At 38.9% G+C, this 21,740-nt stretch overlaps 1 protein-coding gene across 1 annotated transcript in view; it reads left to right on the top strand.

Annotated features, from left to right (window-relative positions):
- Positions 1-21,740, top strand: part of MAST4 (microtubule associated serine/threonine kinase family member 4) — a gene marked incomplete at both ends in the record, with an annotated part of 287,804 nt that overhangs the window by 248,893 nt on the left and 17,171 nt on the right. Inside the window, 7 exons of the mRNA XM_079548763.1 lie at positions 916-983; positions 3,291-3,376; positions 13,059-13,267; positions 13,704-13,842; positions 15,146-15,278; positions 15,998-16,163; positions 18,980-19,081. Coding sequence (XP_079404889.1) covers positions 916-983; positions 3,291-3,376; positions 13,059-13,267; positions 13,704-13,842; positions 15,146-15,278; positions 15,998-16,163; positions 18,980-19,081 — 903 coding nt within the window. The remainder of the gene's footprint in view (positions 1-915; positions 984-3,290; positions 3,377-13,058; positions 13,268-13,703; positions 13,843-15,145; positions 15,279-15,997; positions 16,164-18,979; positions 19,082-21,740) is intronic.

Here is a 21,740-nt window from a genome sequence, read left to right as displayed (position 1 = left end):
TTGTATAGAAAAATCCAGCTTATATATATTCTATGTGAATATTAAGTTACTTTTTTTATTCATAAGTTAAAAAGTAAGTACTGATGGTGAAGTTGCATCTTAGAAGTTTCAGGTAGTCTTTTCTTTGATCCCCATCACATAATTATGATCAAGTGTAGATCTTTGATTCTGCAGAGTGTATAATTAACAATGTATATTAAAGTTATATTAAGTTATCCAAAGTCTTTTTAGGTACCAGCTTTCCTGTTCAGCTTTTGTTACCCAGAGGAATTCTTAGTTCACGTGTCCCTGGAGAATATAATAGAGTTAGGAACTCTGCACCATAGACAGATCAGGACAACCTGGTAAACTTGCTAGATCGGCCAAAATCCAAGCGTTTCACAGAGAAATAGACTGTATTAATAATTCCATAAATGATAAGCTTTGAGGAAAAAAAATGGCTTTTAGCTGGGTCTGGTAGGATTATCAGCATTTCTGTGTATAAGATGGAAACATTTGGAATCCATATCAGCCTGAACTAGAACCTTACTGTTCCAGCTGTGAAGCTTTAGGTGGTACATAAAAGATATGATGTGCAGTTTAACCCCCTGGTGGTCTAAGATCCTCATGATTTTTAGAAAATTAATACACACAGACCACATAATTCTTGCATCTCAGCAGTCACAGTACTTACTGCTGTTTATTGGTACTTAGCTGTTTAAGATCACATAGACAATGAATACCACACAATCCTTTTTCAGATTATGCTCTGAATTATACTCAGCATTAATACTCTAAATGCTTAGAAACAGCCTATAGTTATTTGGCAAGAACTACAGAATGATTCCAGAAAAGTGTCACTTCTCAGATTTTAGTTTGGTACTTAATTTTATACTTACTGAGGTTTAAAAAGGACTTTCTAATATTTGTTTCTAGAAATAGCTCAGCTAGCTAACTGTGACAATGGGACAGCAGAATCTCTGGAAATGGATGAATCAGTAACTGTAAGTTTTCTTTTTACAATGCTGCTTATGCTGAATGTGAATGAAGAAGAAAATGTCTGTCTTCTGTTTTTCTTCTGGCATGGGTAAATTAGTAGAACGGATTCTTAAAAGTTACAGGGTTTAGCACCATGCCACTCAGCAGATAGAAGACTCATGAAAAGTACTAGAGCAAAACTTTCTGTTTTCCTTGGCGTTGTTGTATTTGGCTTCCATGAGGCTACAGTAATCGAAACAAGAAGACTGTTTTACCATAGTTTCCACCAGTGACTGCTTTATTTCCGTTTAATGTAATCATTTTCCTTCTCTAAGTATTTACATACTTCTTTAAAAACAAAGCATTTTAGAGCTATTTCAAGTTGGTCTGCTTACAGTGGCAGCTAATGACCAAATTAACAGAGTCTAAACATATCCAGTCAAGACATGAGAAGGTAATAAGCATGTTGCCAAAAAAGCCTGTTTCAGGAAGCTGTCTTGTAGTCTGGAATATTCTGCATTATTCTTTTGAATCTATGCATGAAAATATTTGGCTACAATCCTGTGTATCTTACAGTAAGATTTTGTCAAATGCTTGCACAGGTTAGCAAAAGAAAAATGAGTTGCTGGAGATGATTGGTCTGAATATTGTGGTGGGTTTAAGTTCTGTTTATTTAAATTATAATTTTAAAAAGTTCTTATACCTTGCACGTCGATCAACAGTAAGTGCAATTCTATTATTGTTAATTTTTAGTGCAAGCAGACAGAACGAGTCAGTGCAATTCTGCAAGGGTGCATAGATACTTTGCTGGCATCTGTAACAATTAGTAGAGTTTAAAATACAGGCGTGGGGTATCTGCTAAGGTAGTATCAACATACTGCATTAAGGACATTATCTGCTCTGAAATGTCTTATCTTGAGAAGGTTCCTGGTGTTTTCGTAAAATACAGACCTGGGCGTTATTTATTGGAACAATACTGACAAATTGGATAAAAATTAGAAAGATAATTAAAATGCTGAAGGAATGTTCTAATTTAGATGGGGAATACGTATCTGTAAGACTGGCTTAGCAATAGCTGTGAAATTGTAATTCTGAAGGTATTTATATTGCGCAAATGCAAACTTCTCAAAGTTGAACAAATGAAGTAAAAAGAAGAATGATGGATTGTAATATGGGAATGTAACTGGGACTGTGGTGAAACGATATGAGGGATGAAAAATAGGGGGTGAATATCTAGAAATATTTTACCAATGTGGAGTAAACATAAGATAAAAACAACCAATGGAAAGTGTAAAGAGGCATAACTTAAAATAGAGCACAGAACAATTTAAAATAGCGCTAAGTACACAATTAGGAAGAATCCTGTATTTGCAAGCAAGTAGCCTAAGCAGTTTAATAAATTCTCTTCCTTCTCCTGTGTAGTTTCTTCTGTTACCATACTCACTTCTTAACACTGGACTGTTTCTCTAGTAAGCATTTCACTGAAAGTCTTCCAAGCAGATCTACACCCAACCTTTAATATTACTGAGTTGTCTTGATAGGGATCCCAGAACTTTTTGGAAATTTGGGAAGCACTTTGTATTTTGTAGGTTTGGAATAAGAAATATAGGAATCTGCACTAGTGCAGGCACATGTGCCCCACACCTCTCATTCCTAATTTACACTTGGTTGTTAAGATTCATTAAGATTACAGCTAGAAAGAAAGTTGTACTGCATTTCAAGATAACTTTGTTTTGAAGATGTTCTTGCATAAAAATTGGTGAAAGTGACATTATCATGATAGAGTTATTGCATTTTTGTCTTCCCTTTTTTTTCTCTTCATGTGTCTTTCCACGGTCCATCCTAAATTATATCACAGTCCTAGCATTAGTCAGAAATGTACAAAACTTTGATGTTAGAAGAATTCATCTGTTTCAGTTACTCCCAGGCTGATTCTGCCTGCATACTGTTGGAATCACTTTTACTCAAAAATGAAGGCAATGTCCAGCAAGTACTTAGTGCAGTTCCCTGAAGTTTAGACCCCAGATAGGAGTTCCCAGTATTTCCCTTTACCAGAAGCCATCATACCTATCTGCTTTCACCCTGACATGGAGATGAGGGGACAGATGTCTCCAGTGTTACGGATACCTTTCAGATGGAGAGGTAGCTCTGTTGCAGGAACTCCTGTGTCCTTCACTTCAGCCAAAATGTGGTCAACTGGTTAGGTCTTTCAGCTGGTTTGTTGGGGTGTGACAGACTCATAGTACTTGGAATTATGTGTTGGTTTTTTTTTCCTACTTTGAAGAAAAAAAATACTGTACTGACTGTATTCTTTCTCCTTTTTTACTTTGAAGAGCTCTAATGCCTCACTACAACTCCGGAGAAAACCTCGAGAAAGTGATTTTGAAACAATCAAACTGATTAGTAATGGAGCTTATGGGTGAGTAATTCACATTACTGTAACAGCTTTTTCAAAGTTCTGCGTAACTTCCCAGTATTTCTTACTGTGGGGATGATTATGGGGGGGATTTTTTTTCACTGATGTATTCTTAATTCTGCTTTCTACTTTGTTGTTAATGCTTGAGTGCTAATTAGACCTAAAAATATTGGAGAAGTGGAAAAAAAATTTCCTTAAGTAGGTCTGAATTGTTTTGGTTTTTTTTTTTTGTTTGTTTGTTTGTTTTATCCCCTTCTCTGTGGACTCTCTTTGATCCCAGATGGCTTTTATGGAGTTACTGTTACTTAGTTGGATTTTCTGGGTACTTGTAAAAATAGAGAACTTACTGCACAGTGGTATATAAGTTGTTGTAGATAACTCTGAAAGGCCAAGAGAGAATTAACATGAAAGAATTCCGTAGCTGTAGTCTAAGTATTAAGTCTGCCAACAGATAGAACTACTGGTTCCTTTCATGTTCAGGTGCCTTCATTAGATCTTTGCTTGGTTATATTTCTCAGTGCTAAATTGTATAAGGACAGGAGCTGCTGATCAGGAGTAGACTTGGTACTGGTTCAAAAAAGACAGGTTTCTGTTTGTCACTAAATGAGGCAGTGTTGCAGAACAGCATTGAAGGAAAGGGCTGTGCTGATCCCTGGCACAGGTCACGTTACGCTGGCTCTATCCTATGCTACCTCTGTTTGAGGTAGGAAACAGCAGCTACCTGATAGGACCCTGTAAGAGAAAACCCACTGGTGATCTGCCCACTGGAATTTTGCATGCTGTTTTAATGGCCTTGGGATTATGGGTGCAGCAATGACTCTCAGGTCATGTTATTTAAAGATATCCCTGAGCTCTGATGAGACAGTTAATGTTTACTACTTCTGATCATGACAGCATATGGAGAGACTGTTTGCTTGTGACCAGACCTACTTACGTAGTTCAGCAAAAAGCCTACAGAAGATAGGGTGATTTGAATTAAAATTATATAAATATCCAAATATAACTTCTCATAGTTCAGCCTCCTCACAATTCATTTTCTCAGAATTTCTCTGTAGTCAAACTCATTAGTCTATGCCAGTTACTTCAGATTACCCCTAAATTTTAAAAGCCTTTCTTCTTGCACTTAGCAGTAGTTTCTGCTCCCATCCCTGGCTGTATCCGTTCTTCTTTTCCTTGGCAGATGCCTAATTCCCTCTTTTCCCCCCTTCATCTCTATCCAGCTTCCTCTTTGTCTTACTGAAGTAGAAGAACAAGAATTGTGTGGGGTATGTTCATGTCAGAGAAATGGGTGTCTGAGTCAGTGGACCCGTGCAATTTCCCAGTAGTTTTAGGTTAGTATGCAGTGGGGAAAGGAGGGAGTGGTGGCACACAGGCATGCTGCAACTGGCAGTGTGTGATTGACTGCCTGAAGTCAGTTGTACAGTAGTCCTCTTGCTCCATACCCTCACAGCCACGAAGTCTCAAAGGGCTACTGAGAAATACAGGCTGGAGACAGGTAAAGATTTGTAAGGTGGAAAAGAAAGGATGAAAAAAGCCCAAGCTTTCTGTGGCTCTTACAACGAGGGCATGTAGAATACATTTTCTCATGTTTGTGGCAGGGAAAATCAGTACTGTACTATGTGAGGCACCTTCTTAGTGAACATCACAGGTAAAGTTGTCACAGCAAGTATAATATTTGTTGAGATCCGGGTAAATTGTTGAGAAAAGGGAAAGCTGAGTGAGGGTGCATATGCATTCTATAGGAACTGTTATTGCCTTTATAAAACATTAAAACAGAAGCATGCTAGAGGTAATGCAACAGTAATGGAAACTGAAGTGGAAAGTGAAAATCCCATCAACTTTAGTGAAGTGCAGTTGTTTCCATGCTTAAGCAAACAACATCAAAGTTGATTTTTTGTTTAAATTATTCTTACAAGAAAAATAAAGAAGATGGAAACAAGAAGGACTACGAAGGTAAAACTGAAAAATAGTCTAGAATGAAAGAAACACATTCAGAGAACTGCTTGAGTGCAGATTTTAAAAGTATATACTAAACATTTTATAAAGTGAGATTAGCACTAGATCCCATAATGATGCTGGGAGTAGGCTTGAACTCTTTCAAGAATTTCTGTGCACCAGATAAAGAGGGACAGTACTATTAGCAGACTTTTAGTGAGTATCATGTTTATGTTGACGTCATACAGCTAGAGATTAATTTACTCATAAGTTATGGTCAAATTTAAAGAGGAACATACAGCTATTACCCGTATACTTTTAAACTCTACAAAATGGAGCATAATTAAGCAGCAGTATCTGTTCCTTCTGTAAATACGAAGCAGTAAATTGTCCAATGGCCATTTATTGCAATGTATTACAAGTATAAGCAGCCAAAATAAAAGTTAGTGTTGTTATGCTACAAGACTTTTTTTCCCACTTCTACATTTTTCTAGGCCGTTAACTTTTTGAAATAACTTGAATGTGCATGAATTCTGTCTGAACTTCATTGATTTATTCTCCAAAATACATCAGTAGGCATCTTTTGCTCTCTGAATTACTTAGTATTCTACTGTAATACTTCACTTGTTTCAAGGAGGTAGTAGAAGGTTATGTTCAGAACCAATTTATGAAGAAAAAAAAAAGAAATGTACATTCTGATGTCCTTTATTTTACTGTTGTGTTTTTGCCTTCATTAGTGGAATAGAAAACTTTGCTTGACAGGATAATTTTTGGTCTTGGCATACTGTAGCAGAGATTTGTCAGATGTGCTAAACTTGATGAGTTTAAATATCAAGTATTGGTTGGGTAAACTAATTTGTAATGCAATTAAACGACTGTGTAGTAGATTAGGTGTATCAGGCTGGGAATACACAAGAAGTTAAACAAGCTGTGAATCAGTAAACAAGTAGGACACTGGCCAAGTCACTAATGGTTTCAAAGCTGTCTGTCAGACTGCTTTCCAGCCAGGCAAAAATTATCAGATTTCCCAATTTTTCAAACTTTTGCTGCAAGTACAGCAACTTTTTTTTTTTTCCCATATTTCAACTACTGAGAGTTAAGAAGTAGTGATGGTATCAAATTTTGTCCTTCCTGAACATGCAGCATACTATAAATATGTGAAGGACTCTATTTCTCAAGTGTTTCTTTTTTTTTTTTGCAAATACTGAACAGTTCTTAGGGAGTTTATTCACAGAAAATCTAGCACCGGTTTTATCAGTGTGTGCCTGTGTTTACTGGCTTCCATAAAGGTGGAAGTTGTTACAGTTAGATGTAGACAGGCAATTTTACTGGCTGAAGTATGTAACACATTGAGGTGAGTAGATCTCTCATACGAAAAGAAAAATCACAGCCATTCTGTTCTTTTCCCATGCTACAGGGCAGACTAGGGTGTATCCCAAACACGTAGTTCACACTACAGTGGATGCTTGTCTTAGGCATGCTGTAGGCAGCGTTTCCTCCTTGCCCCAAATAAATCTGATTTGGTGATGGATATCATCTAGGTGGGAGGTGGTGCAGAGCTGTTTTTGGTTCTGGTGGTTCTGATCTTAACTATCTGTAAACTCTGACATAATGCTATAACACGCATCATGGCCTCACAAATGGCTGCCTTGGACTGGAGATGATTCAGGCAGTACAGAATTCAGCAACCAGTCAGAATTCAGGCCAGTCAGCCTCACCTCTGTCCCTGGAAAGGTGATGGAACAGCTTGTACTGGATGTCATCTCCAGACAACTGGAAGAAGAGGAGGTTATCAGGAGTAGTCAGCACGGGTTCACAAGGGGGAGGTCGTGCTTGACCAACCTGGTAGCCTTCTATGATGTTGTCTCTAGCTGGGTGGACAGGGGGAGAGCAGTGGATGTAGTCTACCTTGATTTCAGCAAGACATTTGATACTGTCCCCCACGACATCCTTATAACAAAGCTGAGCAAGTGTGGGATAGATGAGTGGACAGTGAGGTGGGTTGAGAACTGACTGACTGGCAGAGCGCAGAGGGTCGTTGTTGGTGGTGCAGAGTCCAGTTGGAGGCCTGTAACCAGCGGTGTTCCTCAGGGGTCAGTGCTGGGTCCGGTCTTGTTCAACATCTTCATCAATGACCGTGATGAGGGGATAATGGCCACTCAGCAAGTTTGCTGATGATACGAAGTTGGGAGGATTGGCTGACACGCCTGAAGGCTGTGTTGCCATTCAGCAAGACCTGGGCAGGCTGGAGAGCTGGGCAGAAAAAAACCGGATGAGGTTTAACAAAAGCAAGTGTAGAGTCTTGCATGTGGGGAGGAATAATTCCATGCACCGGTACAGGTTGGGGGATGAGCTGCTGGAGGGGAGCTCTGCGGAAAGGGACCTGGGTGTCCTGGTGGACGACAGGTTGGCCATGAGCCAGCAGTGTGCCCTTGTGGCCAAGAGGGCCAATGGCATCCTGGAGTGCATTAAAAAGAGCGTGGCCAGCAGGTCGAGGGAGGTGATCCTCCCCCTCTACTCTGCCCTGGTGAGGCCTCATCTGGAGTACTGCGTCCAGTTCTGGGCTCCCCAGTACAAAAAAGACAGGGATCTCTTGGAAAGAGTCCAGCGGAGATGGACACACAAAGATGGTGAAGGGCCTGGAGCATCTCTCCTATGAGGAAAGGCTGAGTGAACTGGGTCTGTTCAGCCTTAAGAAGAGAAGGCTGAGAGGGGACCTGATCCAGGTCTATAAATATCTGAGGTGTGGTGGGCAGAGTGGCGAGGCCGGACTCTTTTCAGTGGTGAGTGGAGACAGGACAAGGGGAAACGGCCGGAAACTGCAGCATGGGAAGTTCCGCACAAATGTGCACAAGAACTTCTTTACAGTGAGGTGACGGAGCACTGGAACAGGCTGCCCAGGGAGGTGGTGGAGTCTCCTTCTCTGGAGATGTTCAAGACCTGCCTGGATGCCTACCTGTGCGACCTGCTGTAGGGAACCTGCTTTGGCAGGGGGGTTGGACTCGATGATCTCTGGAGGTCCCTTCCAACCCCTACAATTCTGTGATTCTATGATTCTGTGAACCCCTTCTCAGAAAATTGCTTTTTAAAATGTAGCATAATTCTTGGTCAGCAGCTTTAAATTTTAAATAATAAATGCAGCAAGTACAACACTTGTGTTTCCACAAGGAGTTTAGGGTCCTTTGACAAATTCAGGAATCAAGTTAAAAGCAAGTTACCTTTAAACACAGCAACATCAGCTGAAAGTACTGAATTTTAAAATATCTTGGAAAGTTACTGAAGATCTGTAAACTAGGGAACGTAGAAACAGGAGGGAGACTAACTTCTCAAATGGGCAGGTAATGGAAAGACCAAGGGAAACAATTTTAAACTAAAAAAAGGTTTAGATTAGGTACTATGGGGAAATTCTTTACTCAGAGGGTAGTGAGGCACTGGCACAGACTGCCCCATCCCTGGAGGTGCTCGAGGTCAGGCTGTACGTGGCTCTGGGCAGCCTGAGCTGATAAGTGGCAGCCCTGCCTGTGGCGAGAACTTGGAATTAAGATGAGATTTAAGATTTCTTCCAACCCTAGACATACTATGTTCTCTGACAGATCTGAAGACTGTTAGATTTTAGTTATAACCAAGAATCATTGTTGTAAGCTTTGAAAGGTAGATTGCATAACAATTAAGTTGTAGCAGGTTTGTTTGTTTGTTTTTGTCATATCAACACGTGCATAGCATTTATATTTATGCCTAGGTGTCTTAGATATACTTTTTCAAAGTAAATGGAAATTCTATACTAAAAGTAGAGGAATGTAGTGTTTGGACAGTCACAGAGTTTGTTAATTTCTTTTATTTCTCTTGTGAAATAAATTTTGCATGATACATTTAGATACATTATCAATAAAAAAAACCAGATCATTTGTGTACCTGCTGAGATCCATGCAGTGAAATCAGCAGGTGTTCTGGAAATCCCATGGTGACTTTATGAAACTAGTAGGGCAAGGCAGGAAAGCAAATTCTTGGTTTGAAAGCATAGGAGGTTGCAACACTGCCTCTGTGGTTGTGGCTTTGCAGGCAAGGATGGCATTTGACTGTTGTTTAGTGGATGGACGGAGCAGTTTGATGTTATGGATGAGTTGCTTTTGTATTAACGGAGTTCTCAGACAGTTATCTTTTCACTGGAAATCATGAACTGGATATTATTGCTCAATGCCAAGAAAATGAGAGTGAGAAATTGTGTTCTCTTAAAAGCAGAAGTGAAACAAAGATAAAAGTCTGTCTAATGCTTCTGGAATGGCATCTGACAAGTAAGGAATAGAGCAACAGAGTGAAATGAGCCTGTCGTGAGAAAAGAAAGGCTGAGTTCAGTGCAGGAATGAGGATAATGTAGCAGGAGACAGCTTCAGGGAAAGCAGAGGGAATCAGACCATCCCATTCTGCTTCATGGCTTAAAAGAGAATACCTCAAAACTTACAAATCAGGTTCAAAATAAACAAAGCTAGAACACCAGAACTCATTATGGTTGTTCTCAACTTTTTGTCTGGAATTTCATTGTCTTCAGTGTCTTGGCAGCTCTGCGCTTTACCCTGAGCTTTCCGTTATTTTGATTAAGTTGAAATCCCAGGGAGGTGAAGCTTTTTTTTTTGCTTTTTTTTCACTTTGGTTTGTTGTTGTTTTTGTTTGTTTTTAATGTCCAAGTAACTTCTACATTTTTTCTCTTCGTTTAACTGCTTGTCCTTGGGAAAGTTTCATATTCCATTTATTAGTGACATCTCAGCAAATTCTTTCAAAGCATAGGAGTTAGGAGTCTCAGTAAGTTCAGGTTGCGGTTCCAATGATCTGCCTTGCTGGTCGTACTAGTAAGCAAGGGAAATGCATAGTTGTGAAATGAGACTCTCGTGAAGGAAGATAGGTAATCTTTGGCTGGAATCCTTTGCTTCCATTTAGAGCATAGTTTTGTTTGTAATGCTGTTAGCTCACGTTACTGTGTTACACAGATGTGCATAATGATGTGCACTCTTGTATACTGAAGATCATTTAAAATCACCTTAATCAGTACAAATGGCGTATGAATGTATAAGCATAAGACAGAGAACTGTGTTGCTTTTTTTTTTTTTTTTGTGAATCTAGTATCTTGTAAATCAGTGAAATATTTTTTTTCCAAGTGTTTGTGACTAAAACAGTTCTGGTGGAAATTTAGATTATTGTCTCCCTGCAACTACAAGGATAGAGAATCTAATTTAGAGAACTGTGGGAATTGTAATCATCATATCTGGATCTTCACTGCATTGAATAGTTTAAACTGACTGGTTCTTCATCTTTAAATATGGTAGTGGCTGCTCTACAGCTGCATATGATGGAAAGTATACTTAAGGCACCTGAAGAACTCACTTTTTTACAAGCCAAAAATTCATGAAGGAACTGAGATAGGAAAAGAATACACAGTATTACAGGAGATTAAGAAACTTATGACAAATGAACAACAGATAGCACCTAAAGAAAGATGAAAAAGAGAATGTAAAGGAAACAGCTGTGCAGGAGGTGTGAAGAAAGAAATGAGTGTGCTGGGAGTGGAAGGAAGAGGTGTGTGAAGACAGCAGGAAAGCATACAGGAGTTGAATAACTTGATCTTTATTTGAGTTTGGGATGGGCAACAGAAAGCAAGACTTAGTAGGAGGCAGGCACTAAGGGTGAGGTTTGTCTTGGATTTTGCCCAAGGTGTTTTTCCCCTAGTTTCATGATGAGGTAATGTTTTCTACCTGCCCCGTGCTCAGACTGTAGCAAGGGATTAAGGAAAACTTTCAGAATCTGTAAGAGAAACTCTCATGTCTAGAAAAAAACACTCCACAAAGCAAAATAGAAGTTGTTGCTTTTTTCTGTGACTTTGTTAGCAGTCTGAAGATTTAGTTGTAAAAATAATAAGGCAGAAATTGCTTTTTGTATTTGTATGCTTGTATGCTGATAATTGCATGTTGTGGGGACAAGTAAATCAGTTTAAAAACTACATTACTGGGTTCCATTTTTTACTTTTTCTTTTCTTTTCTTTTCTTTCTTTTCTTTTCTTTTCTTTTCTTTTCTTTTCTTTTCTTTTCTTTTCTTTTCTTTTCTTTTCTTTTCTTTTCTTTTCTTTTCTTTTCTTTTCTTTTCTCTTCTCTTCTCTTCTCTTCTCTTCTCTTCTCTTCTCTTCTCTTCTCTTCTCTTCTCTTCTCTTCTCTTCTCTTCTCTTCTCTTCTCTTCTCTTCTCTTCTCTTCTCTTCCCTTCCCTTCCCTTCCCTTCCCTTCCCTTCCCTTCCCTTCCCTTCCCTTCCCTTCCCTTCCCTTCCCTTCCCTTCCCTTCCCTTCCCTTCCCTTCCCTTCCCTTCCCTTCCCTTCCCTTCCCTTCCCTTCCCTTCCCTTCCCTTCCCTTCCCTTCCCTTCCCTTCCCTTCCCTTCCCTTCCCTTCCCTTCCCTTCCTTCCCTTCCCTTCCCTTCCCTTCCCTTCCCTTCCCTTCCCTTCCCTTCCCTTCCCTTCCCTTCCCTTCCCTTCCCTTCCCTTCCCTTCCCTTCCCTTCCCTTCCCTTCCCTTCCCTTCCTTCCCTTCCCTTCCCTTCCCTTCCCTTCCCTTCCCTTCCCTTCCCTTCCCTTCCCTTCCCTTCCCTTTTCCCTTTTCCCTTTTCCCTTTTCCTCCTTTTCTTTCCTTTTCTTTCCTTTTCTTTCCTTTTCTTTCCTTTTCTTTCCTTTTCTTTCCTTTTCTTTCCTTTTCTTTCCTTTTCTTTCCTTTTCTTTCCTTTTCTTTCCTTTTCTTTCCTTTTCTTTCCTTTTCTTTTTTTTGTCATTTCTCTTTCCAAAAAAAACATGGTATTTATTAAAAAACAAAACAAAACATGTATTTATAAACTGGAGATGCTATGTGCGTTGAATACTGTGAGGTTGATTTCAAACAAAGCAGTTGTTTTCAGGGTTTGTCTTGAGGGACTTTGAGAAATGCAGTGGTTCTGTCCTGTGTGTTTTATGATAAGATTATGTATTTTTCCGAGCCTTGAAAGTAGTCCAGCTGAGGTTTTCTTTCACTTTGCTGCCCTGATCACCTTGATCTTTCTAATCAAGCTTATGTGAAACTTTGTATCCAATAGCCTAGTGAAATTTTGGCTGTTGAGATGCATCTTATTCCCACATTACCAGGTAGTATATGTCGTTTTTTAATTTGTATTACCTACTGGTGACCTACCCATGATATTTATCAGTGCTGATGTCAGGGTACTGTACTGAACAAGTACAGATGATACATTTTGCATCTACCAATTGGGGAGAGCCACATCACTGAGCAAACCTCTGAGCAACCTTCTTGAGAAACCTATGACGTGTTTTAAAATCCCCCTGAACAGAGTCTGCAGTCAGATAATTATGACTCACACTTACAGAATAAACATTTGTCAAAATGGTTTATAATATTCTGTCATGGCTGGTTTTCATCTATAATCCTTTGCTGATGGAAACTTCCAAAATCTGAGCTTAGTATCTGTTGTGGGTGGACTGTTTGTTTTGTTTGTTATCAATTTGTATGCTAATTTGTGTTGACTGAAGTCATCCTAATGAAACATTGAAACGTAACAAGGTCTCAATCCATTGTTATCTGAAAGGTTCATCAGCTACATTAGATTAGAAGCAAGTCTTTTATGAAATGCATATGCAATATTTTGGATATATTTACTTGTCAAAAATGTATTTTAAAATAGCTTTTAAATTTAGTGCTTTTTCTTTTTCCATCTCATTTGGACTTCTTCAGTGCGGTTTATTTGGTGAGACATAAAGAAACCAGACAAAGATTTGCCATGAAGAAGATAAATAAGCAGAATCTCATCCTTCGAAACCAGATCCAACAGGCCTTCGTCGAGCGTGATATCCTTACGTTTGCAGAAAACCCCTTTGTTGTCAGCATGTATTGTTCTTTTGAAACAAGACGTCATTTATGTATGGTCATGGAATACGTAGAAGGTAAAGTAGTCATTTTTAGAGGAAAGGAGTATTTTTTTAATAATACCGGGGAAGAAATAAAACCTTGATGGTGCTTGCATTAAAAGGACCTTCTTTATTTGCTGTGTGTTCTGGCTATACAGATTTGGGATCAAAACTCAAGAGTAAGGTGGCTTTTCTCGCACTCATTATTCTCCTAGCAATCAAGATGAGTTGCTGTGACTGTGTGGACTTCTTTTAAGTAGCAGCACAGACTTTATTGGTTTCCTGCTGAACTCTAGCATCACTCTCTCCCAGCTTCATGGTTTTTTCAGTACAGTACGTATTGTGATTGCCTGTTAAATTGGATCATCTGATTGGAAAAGAAACATTTATGACTACAATTTATGTTCCCTTCTGCAGCAAATACATCTAAAAATTTATACCACCATCTTCAACATTCATCCTGTTTTCACAGGTGGAGACTGTGCTACTTTGATGAAAAATATGGGCCCCTTACCTGTGGACATGGCAAGGATGTATTTTGCAGAGACTGTTCTGGCCTTGGAATACCTTCATAATTACGGAATTGTACACAGGGATTTGAAGCCAGATAAGTATGTATATAGAATATAACAGAAAGAGGACTTAAATTGATCAGTGTGAAAAGTTGATCCTGGTTGTTTTTTGTTTGTTTGTTTGTTTCCCATTATCTAGACATACAGAATCTCTAAGTAATATTACAGCGAGTAATTATAGTGAAAAGTATGGATGTTGTATCTCCACTTATCACAGAATCAAAAAATATCCCAAGTTGAAAGGAACCCATGAAGATCCAACTCCCGTTAAGTCCAACTTCTGACTCCACACAGCACCATGCAAAAATCAGACATGTAAACTGTGTAAACTGTACACAGACGTTTTGAACTCCAGCAGCGTGGGGCTATGACACTGCCTTCTGGTGCAGACCCTGTCCCCAGCCCCCAGCTGCCCTCCCCTGGCACAGCTCCACGCCGTTCCCTCAGGCCCTGTCGCTGTCACACAGAGCAGAGCTCAGCGCTGCCCTCAGCTCCTGTGAGGAGCTGCAGCTGCCATCAGGCCTCCCCTCAGCTCCTCTGCTCTGTGCTGAGAACACCAAGGGGCCTCAGCCACGCCTCATACATCTTGCTTTCTAGAATCTTCGCCAATCTTTGCCGCCTTTGCGGTGCTACTTGGAATGCTAACAGCTTTGTGTCCTTTGTACATGGTGTGTCCAAATGGTGCTCAGTGCTGGAGGTGAGGCTGCAGGGACAGCTCCTCCCCTCGCCCGCTGGCAGTGCTGGGCCTGCTGCACCCCAGGTTTTGGTTGGCCCTTAGGGCTGCCAGGACACACTACTGGCTTGTGTTCAATCTTCTCCTTGTTTTATATTAGAACAACAAGTTAATAACAGTTAAAAAAAAAAAAAAAAAAAAAAAAAAAGGAGTTGCATCAGTGAAAATATCTTCTTAGCATGATGCCTCAGGCCAGTGTGGTGGTATTAGTTACCAGCTATTTTAATATCTGGGTTTTTTCAAATGAATGACCCAGCCTACTACTGGTAGAAAAAGCCTGCCTCACTTTAAAAGTTGAATTTATTCTATTCTTATTCTTTCAGAATGATGACTATTTCATTTTCTTCAAACATCTGCCATTTAACTCTTGACACTTCATGATTCTGATTACATTCAATTGTATATGAAAGCTTTGTTTATGTCTGGTGTAACAGTAATAAACGTGTGACTGTGTCATTTATTCAACCTATTTTGTTCTGGCTAAATTACTTTTTAAGATGGGTTTAATTTTTTTCAGTGCTGCTGAAACATTTATCTGAGTGTAATAATAATGATAAGCATGTAATCTTCAATTACATCACAGTAACTTGAGATCACTTCAATTTTCAGTTTATTGGTAACATCCATGGGCCATATAAAGCTTACAGACTTCGGTCTATCAAAGGTGGGGCTAATGAGTTTGACTACCAATCTGTATGAGGGTCACATTGAGAAGGATGCCAGAGAATTCCTTGATAAACAAGTAAGATACATTTTTTTTTTTCTTTTTTACATTGTTTAACGCAATGATGTTTTGCTAGCAGAATCTACTGCAGTAGTTTATAAGCTGTTATTTCTGCATATGTGTTCTGATTGTATTTGTCAATTACTTTGACTAATGCCCAGCAGATTATGGTGGGCTCTTTTCTTTCTGCATTAGGATCTATTAATAAGATGAACAGCCTGACTGTGTGCAAGTGAGTTTGTGAGAGAGATAAATAGAAAACTGTTTTTAAAAGGAATTCAGAAGTCTCAACAGTGTGCTTGTGGAACTGATGATGCATGGTACTACCAGGGGTTCTAAATTCTTTGCTATGGCCCATTTCCCTTTAAGCGTGCCTCATTACCATTGCTTGCAATCTGTTCACAGTAAAATTTACTTAAGATAAAGCCGTCAAAACTTTCATGTAAAGCTAAAGATAGATTTAAATTAAGTAAAATATTTGCTCTGATCGACTTTCATAACATGTATCAAAAACAAACTGCCTTTTGCTTTACAGACATGCAAATGCGATTGATGCCTATGTTGTAGATGGAGAATGCAGAAAACAAGTTATGCCAGCAGAATAGCCTAGGATGTAATGAATTTCATTCGTTTTTGTTTCTGTGTTATTCTGTATTTCAAGAAAATATATTTCAAGATGTGATACAGCAAGTACTGTTAGACTTAATATACCATCATGCTTATTTTCTTTCTTTCAGGTTTGTGGTACACCTGAATACATAGCTCCTGAAGTAATACTGAGACAAGGTTATGGAAAACCAGTGGACTGGTGGGCTATGGGTATTATTCTTTATGAATTTCTTGTTGGGTGTGTGCCATTCTTTGGAGATACACCAGAAGAGCTGTTTGGACAAGTAATCAGTGGTGAGGATCATCTTGTAGAACCAGATTTCTTTGTTTGCTGAAATGTCAAACATTTCCGTTTATGTCAATAGTAAAGATACATACAATGTTACTTGATACGCTGAGCTAGTTTTTAAGCTAGTTTTGCTCAAAAGAGACAATGTCATTATTGTAACATGTCATGTGCTATCAAAATAGCAAGAATAAACTTGTTGTAAAAGCTAAACTTACCATATATTCTTGCTAAGTACGGAAATGCAGTAATATAGGGTACAGTAGCTAAGCTACACTGTTTGAGAGAGACAAAACATGGGTACCGCAGCACAGCGTTTTAGGTCTTCAGTAAAGAAATCCCAGAAAAGGAATGGTTAAATACATTTGCATAAATGGGAAAATGCCTCATGGCATGATGAAGAAATTAACAGAGATGTGATAAAGCCTTGAAACAAATGTCTCCCAAATAATAAATAATGAGAAAGAGAAGGAAACAAATTCAATTCACAGATTGTTAATGATTTCATTTGTGATTGTTTTAGTGTAATGTTATTCCTGTAACAGCTGTTCTTCTTTCATTTAAAATTCAATAACCTTTTAGATGTTAACCTGCAAGCTGACCCTAAGTGTTGTTATGAGGCTTGTGGCAAAACTGAATGATAATTAAACAGAATCATTTACTATCGTACCTGCTGTTTCCATAAATTTTCCAGATGCATAGATGTAGAAGGCCTCTATTTATGCCAGAAGTTTAACAGAACAGCACCTCTGTTACTGAATTTTTCCCAGTCTGTCTTATGGTCTTCTTAAAAGATCCACTAAGACCGAAACAAAACTAACCAAAACAAAACTAACTGAACCTCTGGATCCTTTTTCTCCGAGAACACAGCAAATACCCATTTATTCATAAGGAGATAGTTTGTCACCGTGCTCTTCTCCGTCGGTGATGTTGAAAGCCAAGTATGTTTGCAGACTTCAATGAAAAGGATTTGCTTTTGACATATTACCACATTCTAGCTGTTTATGGATGTATAACCATGATGTTTTCCGATGTGATATGCTGAGGCCTGAGTGGCAAAGAGAATCAACTGTTTAATCAACACAGGCAACAGATGCTGACTTTGTTCTTGATGCATCATGTCTGCAGTATATAGTATGCTTTATTTTCCAAATCAGGTTTAGACTGCTATAGAAGCTGTGGGCAGGTGAACATGGAAGTAATCCGTGTTTTTACTGCATTTCCAAACACATGTGCTATGTTTGTATCATTAAGATCTTTGAATGGAGGTGAGGGAGTAGTCCAAATTTAATGACTAAATTTGATCTTTATATTTTGCACGTTACATGAATTTTACATTTTGTAAACTAAAATGTCATACGTTACGAACTAACTGATACTTAGGCAAATAACTTCATCCATGTGATTTGTTTAGAGATTATTTATAGAAGTGTATTTATGCAAACATGATCCATTCTTGCTACTCTACAACACTGTTGGTCAACATACTTTATTTTTTGATATTTTTCTTGTAATTTTTTCCTTTTAAGTTTTGAATGTCCTCCTGTAATCACTCCTACTGTCAGTATCTGCAGATGAATTCTTTTCTTGAATAGATTTCTTTGCTATAATATATGGCCCCTTTGAATTCAACTGAAAAAGTCATGTTATGGAGTCCAAACTATAGCACAGCATTGTATTCTAGTCTCTGTTCATGAGGTCTGCATTTCTCATGACTCAGTTAAGGCCCCTCATTTTAGCTTCTTCCTTTTTGGTTGTAGTTTGCCTCTCCTTTCAAGTTTTATGAGTAAACTGGGAGGCTTCAGTGTAAAATAGATGCCTAATATGATAGGGTTTAATAATAATCCTCCAGAAACAGGTTACATTTCATGCCTGTTTATTTCAGTACCTTTCTTTATACTTCAAAATACAAAGTTTAAGCCTTCTGATAATTGTTTCTCAAATGATATCAATTTCAGATCAAAAATCTAAGTCATATGATTACAACAAAATCCTTAACATTCTTTTCTGTTTTCTGAGGTTTTAATACTCTGTTTCTCTGATACTGAAATTTTTGTACCTCCTAAAAAACTACTGCAGGATTTTGTGTAAACCTGTGATGTATTACATTTGTGAAGGCAACCTCACCTAAAATTCAGATAAAAATTATTCTGTAAGCTGTCACAAAGTTTGTGTTAATCTTTAAACTGATGCTGTTTTCCAGTATTTAATTTAAATGTAGGTTTGGAAAAAATTTTATTCAGTTTTACTTGAATGTTGCAAAGTTAATATTGTGATTGCAGGATTTAGGTGCAACTTGCTAAGTAAAGCCTCTTTAATACGAAAGTCGGAGGTGCAAGCATTTTCGTGTGAATTGTGGGAGACCTGGAAAAAAGCTGCACTGACATAGTCCCCCAGAACAGATAACAATACCTCAACCTTTGCCATGGGTGTAATAACTTCAGTGTACCTAGTAGTGTTAGAGCAGGACTATGCTCTGCTGACTGCTGAGTCAGGTCAGCTGTGTCTGTATTATCGGCAGTTTCCATGGAATAGAACTAAAATTTAAACCATAATGATACGGCATTTATAGGGATGGCTGTGAGAAGGATGAATACAAGCATGATAGTGTTAATAATAGTTTTCCCTGTGGTTAAGCACTGTTTATAAAAATAAGTTTGTGGGGTCTGTGTGAAGAGTATGAAAATCAGAAATAATTGGTATGCAGCAGAGCAACTTGATAAAGTTTCCTGAACTCTGACTAGCTTATGATGACAGCTTCACACAGTTCTTTTCTGAATGTTGGAATCAGACTTAAATAATAACAAGCTATTTTTTCTGTTAGATGAAATCATCTGGCCTGAAAAGGATGAAGCACCACCTCCGGATGCTCAGGATCTCATTACCCTGCTGCTCAGGCAGAATCCCTTGGAAAGACTGGGAACAGGTTAGGACAAACTAGTCCAAATATTGTTTCTGTGCTAGAAGTAACTTATGTTCTGCAGAGGTCACTACACTCTTATTTGTGGTTGTTTTTGTTTTTTTTGTCTGAGGAACATCTTTCAGGATGAGTAACACGACATGCAGTTATGACAAGAGGAAATTTATGGATTTAAATGAGTAATAATGCCTAAGCAAGATGATGACTGTTCATTTTGTGATGTTTAAATATGATTATTATTTTACTTCTCTTTTACTTGAATAAGTAAAGCAAAGATGTGTCAGAGATGCAGTTAGCCATTAAGTGGGGTTTTTTCATGAACACAGTATTAAATAATTAGACATAGAACTAGAGGAGAATCCATACACAACTGATGCTCTTTCTTTCAGAGGCATCTTCACCTGGCAAATTAGTTCCTTCAGACTTTTGGATGGGTGATGAATTAATTACTCAGAAATGACTGAAAAGTCCTACCATTACCATTCAGAACTAGAGCCTTGCATAAAAAATAACTGTGACTTCATGTAATAGAGTTTATGCATTAGTGGGTTGATCACAGAATTGCAGGTATTGAAAGGGACCTCTAGAGATCATTGAGTCCGACCCCCTGCCAAAGCAGGTTCCCTACAGCAGGTCGCACAGGTAGGCATCCAGGCAGGTCTTGAACATCTCCAGAGAAGGAGACTCCACCACCTCCCTGGGCAGCCTGTTCCAGTGCTCCGTCACCTCACTGTAAAGAAGTTCTTGTGCACATTTGTGCGGAACTTCCTATGCTGCAGTTTCCGGCCGTTTCCCCTTGTCCTATTTCCATTCACAACTAAAAAGAGTCCGGCCTCGCCACTCTGCCCACCACACCTCAGATATTTATAGACCTGGATTAGATCCCCTGTTAGTCATCTCTTCTCAAGGCTGAACAGACCCAGTTCACTCAGCCTTTCCTCATAGGAGAGATGCTCCAGGCCCTTCACCATCTTTGTGTGTCCATCTCCGCTGGACTCTTTCCAAGAGATCCTTGTCTTTTTTGTACTGGGGAGCCCAGAACTGGACGCAGTACTGCAGATGAGTCCTCACCAGGGCAGAGTAGAGGGGGAGGATCACCTCCCTCGACCTGCTGGCCACGCTCTGATGCAGCAGGATGTTTTGGGGAATTTGAATGAAAGACAGAAACAAAGAATATTGCATATTATTTTCAAAGTGTTAGTGTGTGTGGGAGCCCTAGTCACTGTCTACCATCCCACTCGCAAAGGACTGAGTAAACAGAGCAGAAGAAGCTTTCCGTGTAAAAAGGCCTAAATATATAGTCCTACTTAGGCTAAATAATGTATATCATTTGTATACGTATAATGTGGACTCTAAGGAAACCAAGTGACAGATTGAGTCATCATGACTACTGATAAAATTACTGTCAAAGCTAGGTCCCACATTCAGAGGATGATGCATATTTTTCAAGCTAAAAGAAAAAGTGGTGGTAGTAATCAGCTCATAACTGATCTATTCATAGGAACTTGAATACAACCCAGGTTCCAAGTGCTGTTGACATGGTGTCAAACTACAGGTCTTCTTTTAGGAAGTGGTCAAGTGGCAGAAATGACTTGCTCCCTGAATGCATGGGATCTGTGAACAATCTTCCCTGTAGCTTATGATTTGGAACAAATTACATCCAGTAGATTTGTTTTTCACTCTTGCCCAATGTGAAAATAAAGTGAGGGAGTTGTACTGTGCCCAAGGTGGTTTCTCCAGTTGCTTTCTGTTCATCCTACTGCAGAGGGCACCATCACTATAGTTAAAATGAAGAGCCAGGGATAATTCTGTTCCCTTGTTTCAAACACATGCATAAGTATATAGCACAAAATACCTTTCAGAGATTTTTGTTTCATTGCCAGGTTGCCTTTTCCTAGTCAGTTGTAGTGTTTATGCAAGACTGTCAACCTGTGAGAGGCTGAACTACAAGTAGCTTGCAAATTCTGTCTCCGTTTTGTAACGGATGAAGAAGTAAATTGACAAGAATTAGGCTTAAGAGTTGCAGTGATAAGTGCAGCCACATGGAGCATCTGCTCTGTTTACCTAGGAACTGGCTTCTTTGGACTGTTTGTGGTCTCTCAAGAGCTGGCAGTCTGAAGAAAAAATCTTGCAGCCATTTCTTTGAAGCACAGAGGAGTGTTCAGAAGCCACAGTGCAGTTTTTTATTTGTCAGAAACAACTCACAGAAACAGGAGTCTGCAACAGAATGGGTCCCACAGGGGCAATGCAAAACAGCGCGTTTTATCCCAGGCTCCGCCGTGCATTTCAGATGATTGTCCTATCTGTTTAATACATATTAGCTAGCTGCATAACATCCCATTGAAATAGTAATTGTGCATTTTCTCAGGAGACCTTAGTAACATGGTCAATTTGAAAGACAGGTACTGTACTCTTCTGAAGAAGGAAAGTGATGGATTGATTTGAAGTGTCTGAAAACTAGTCAAGAACTATAAAATTTGCTGTAATATCCCATTGTTGCTTTAAGAAAGGTGATTACTCTATGGCTAGTTACTTATGACTAGATGTGATACTGATCTCTCTTGGGAAGATTTGGCTTTTATGAATTTTTCCCAGCTGCAGCCCAACAAATCAATGAATCCAGCTTAGAAATCTTGAAATATTTGTAGATCATAAAGACCAATCC

Source organism: Tetrao urogallus, assembly GCF_951394365.1.
Source record: "Tetrao urogallus genome assembly, chromosome: Z".
Taxonomy (NCBI): Eukaryota; Metazoa; Chordata; class Aves; order Galliformes; family Phasianidae; genus Tetrao; species Tetrao urogallus.
Note: the sequence above shows the minus strand (reverse complement) of the source record. Positions and strands in the feature narration are given on the sequence as shown.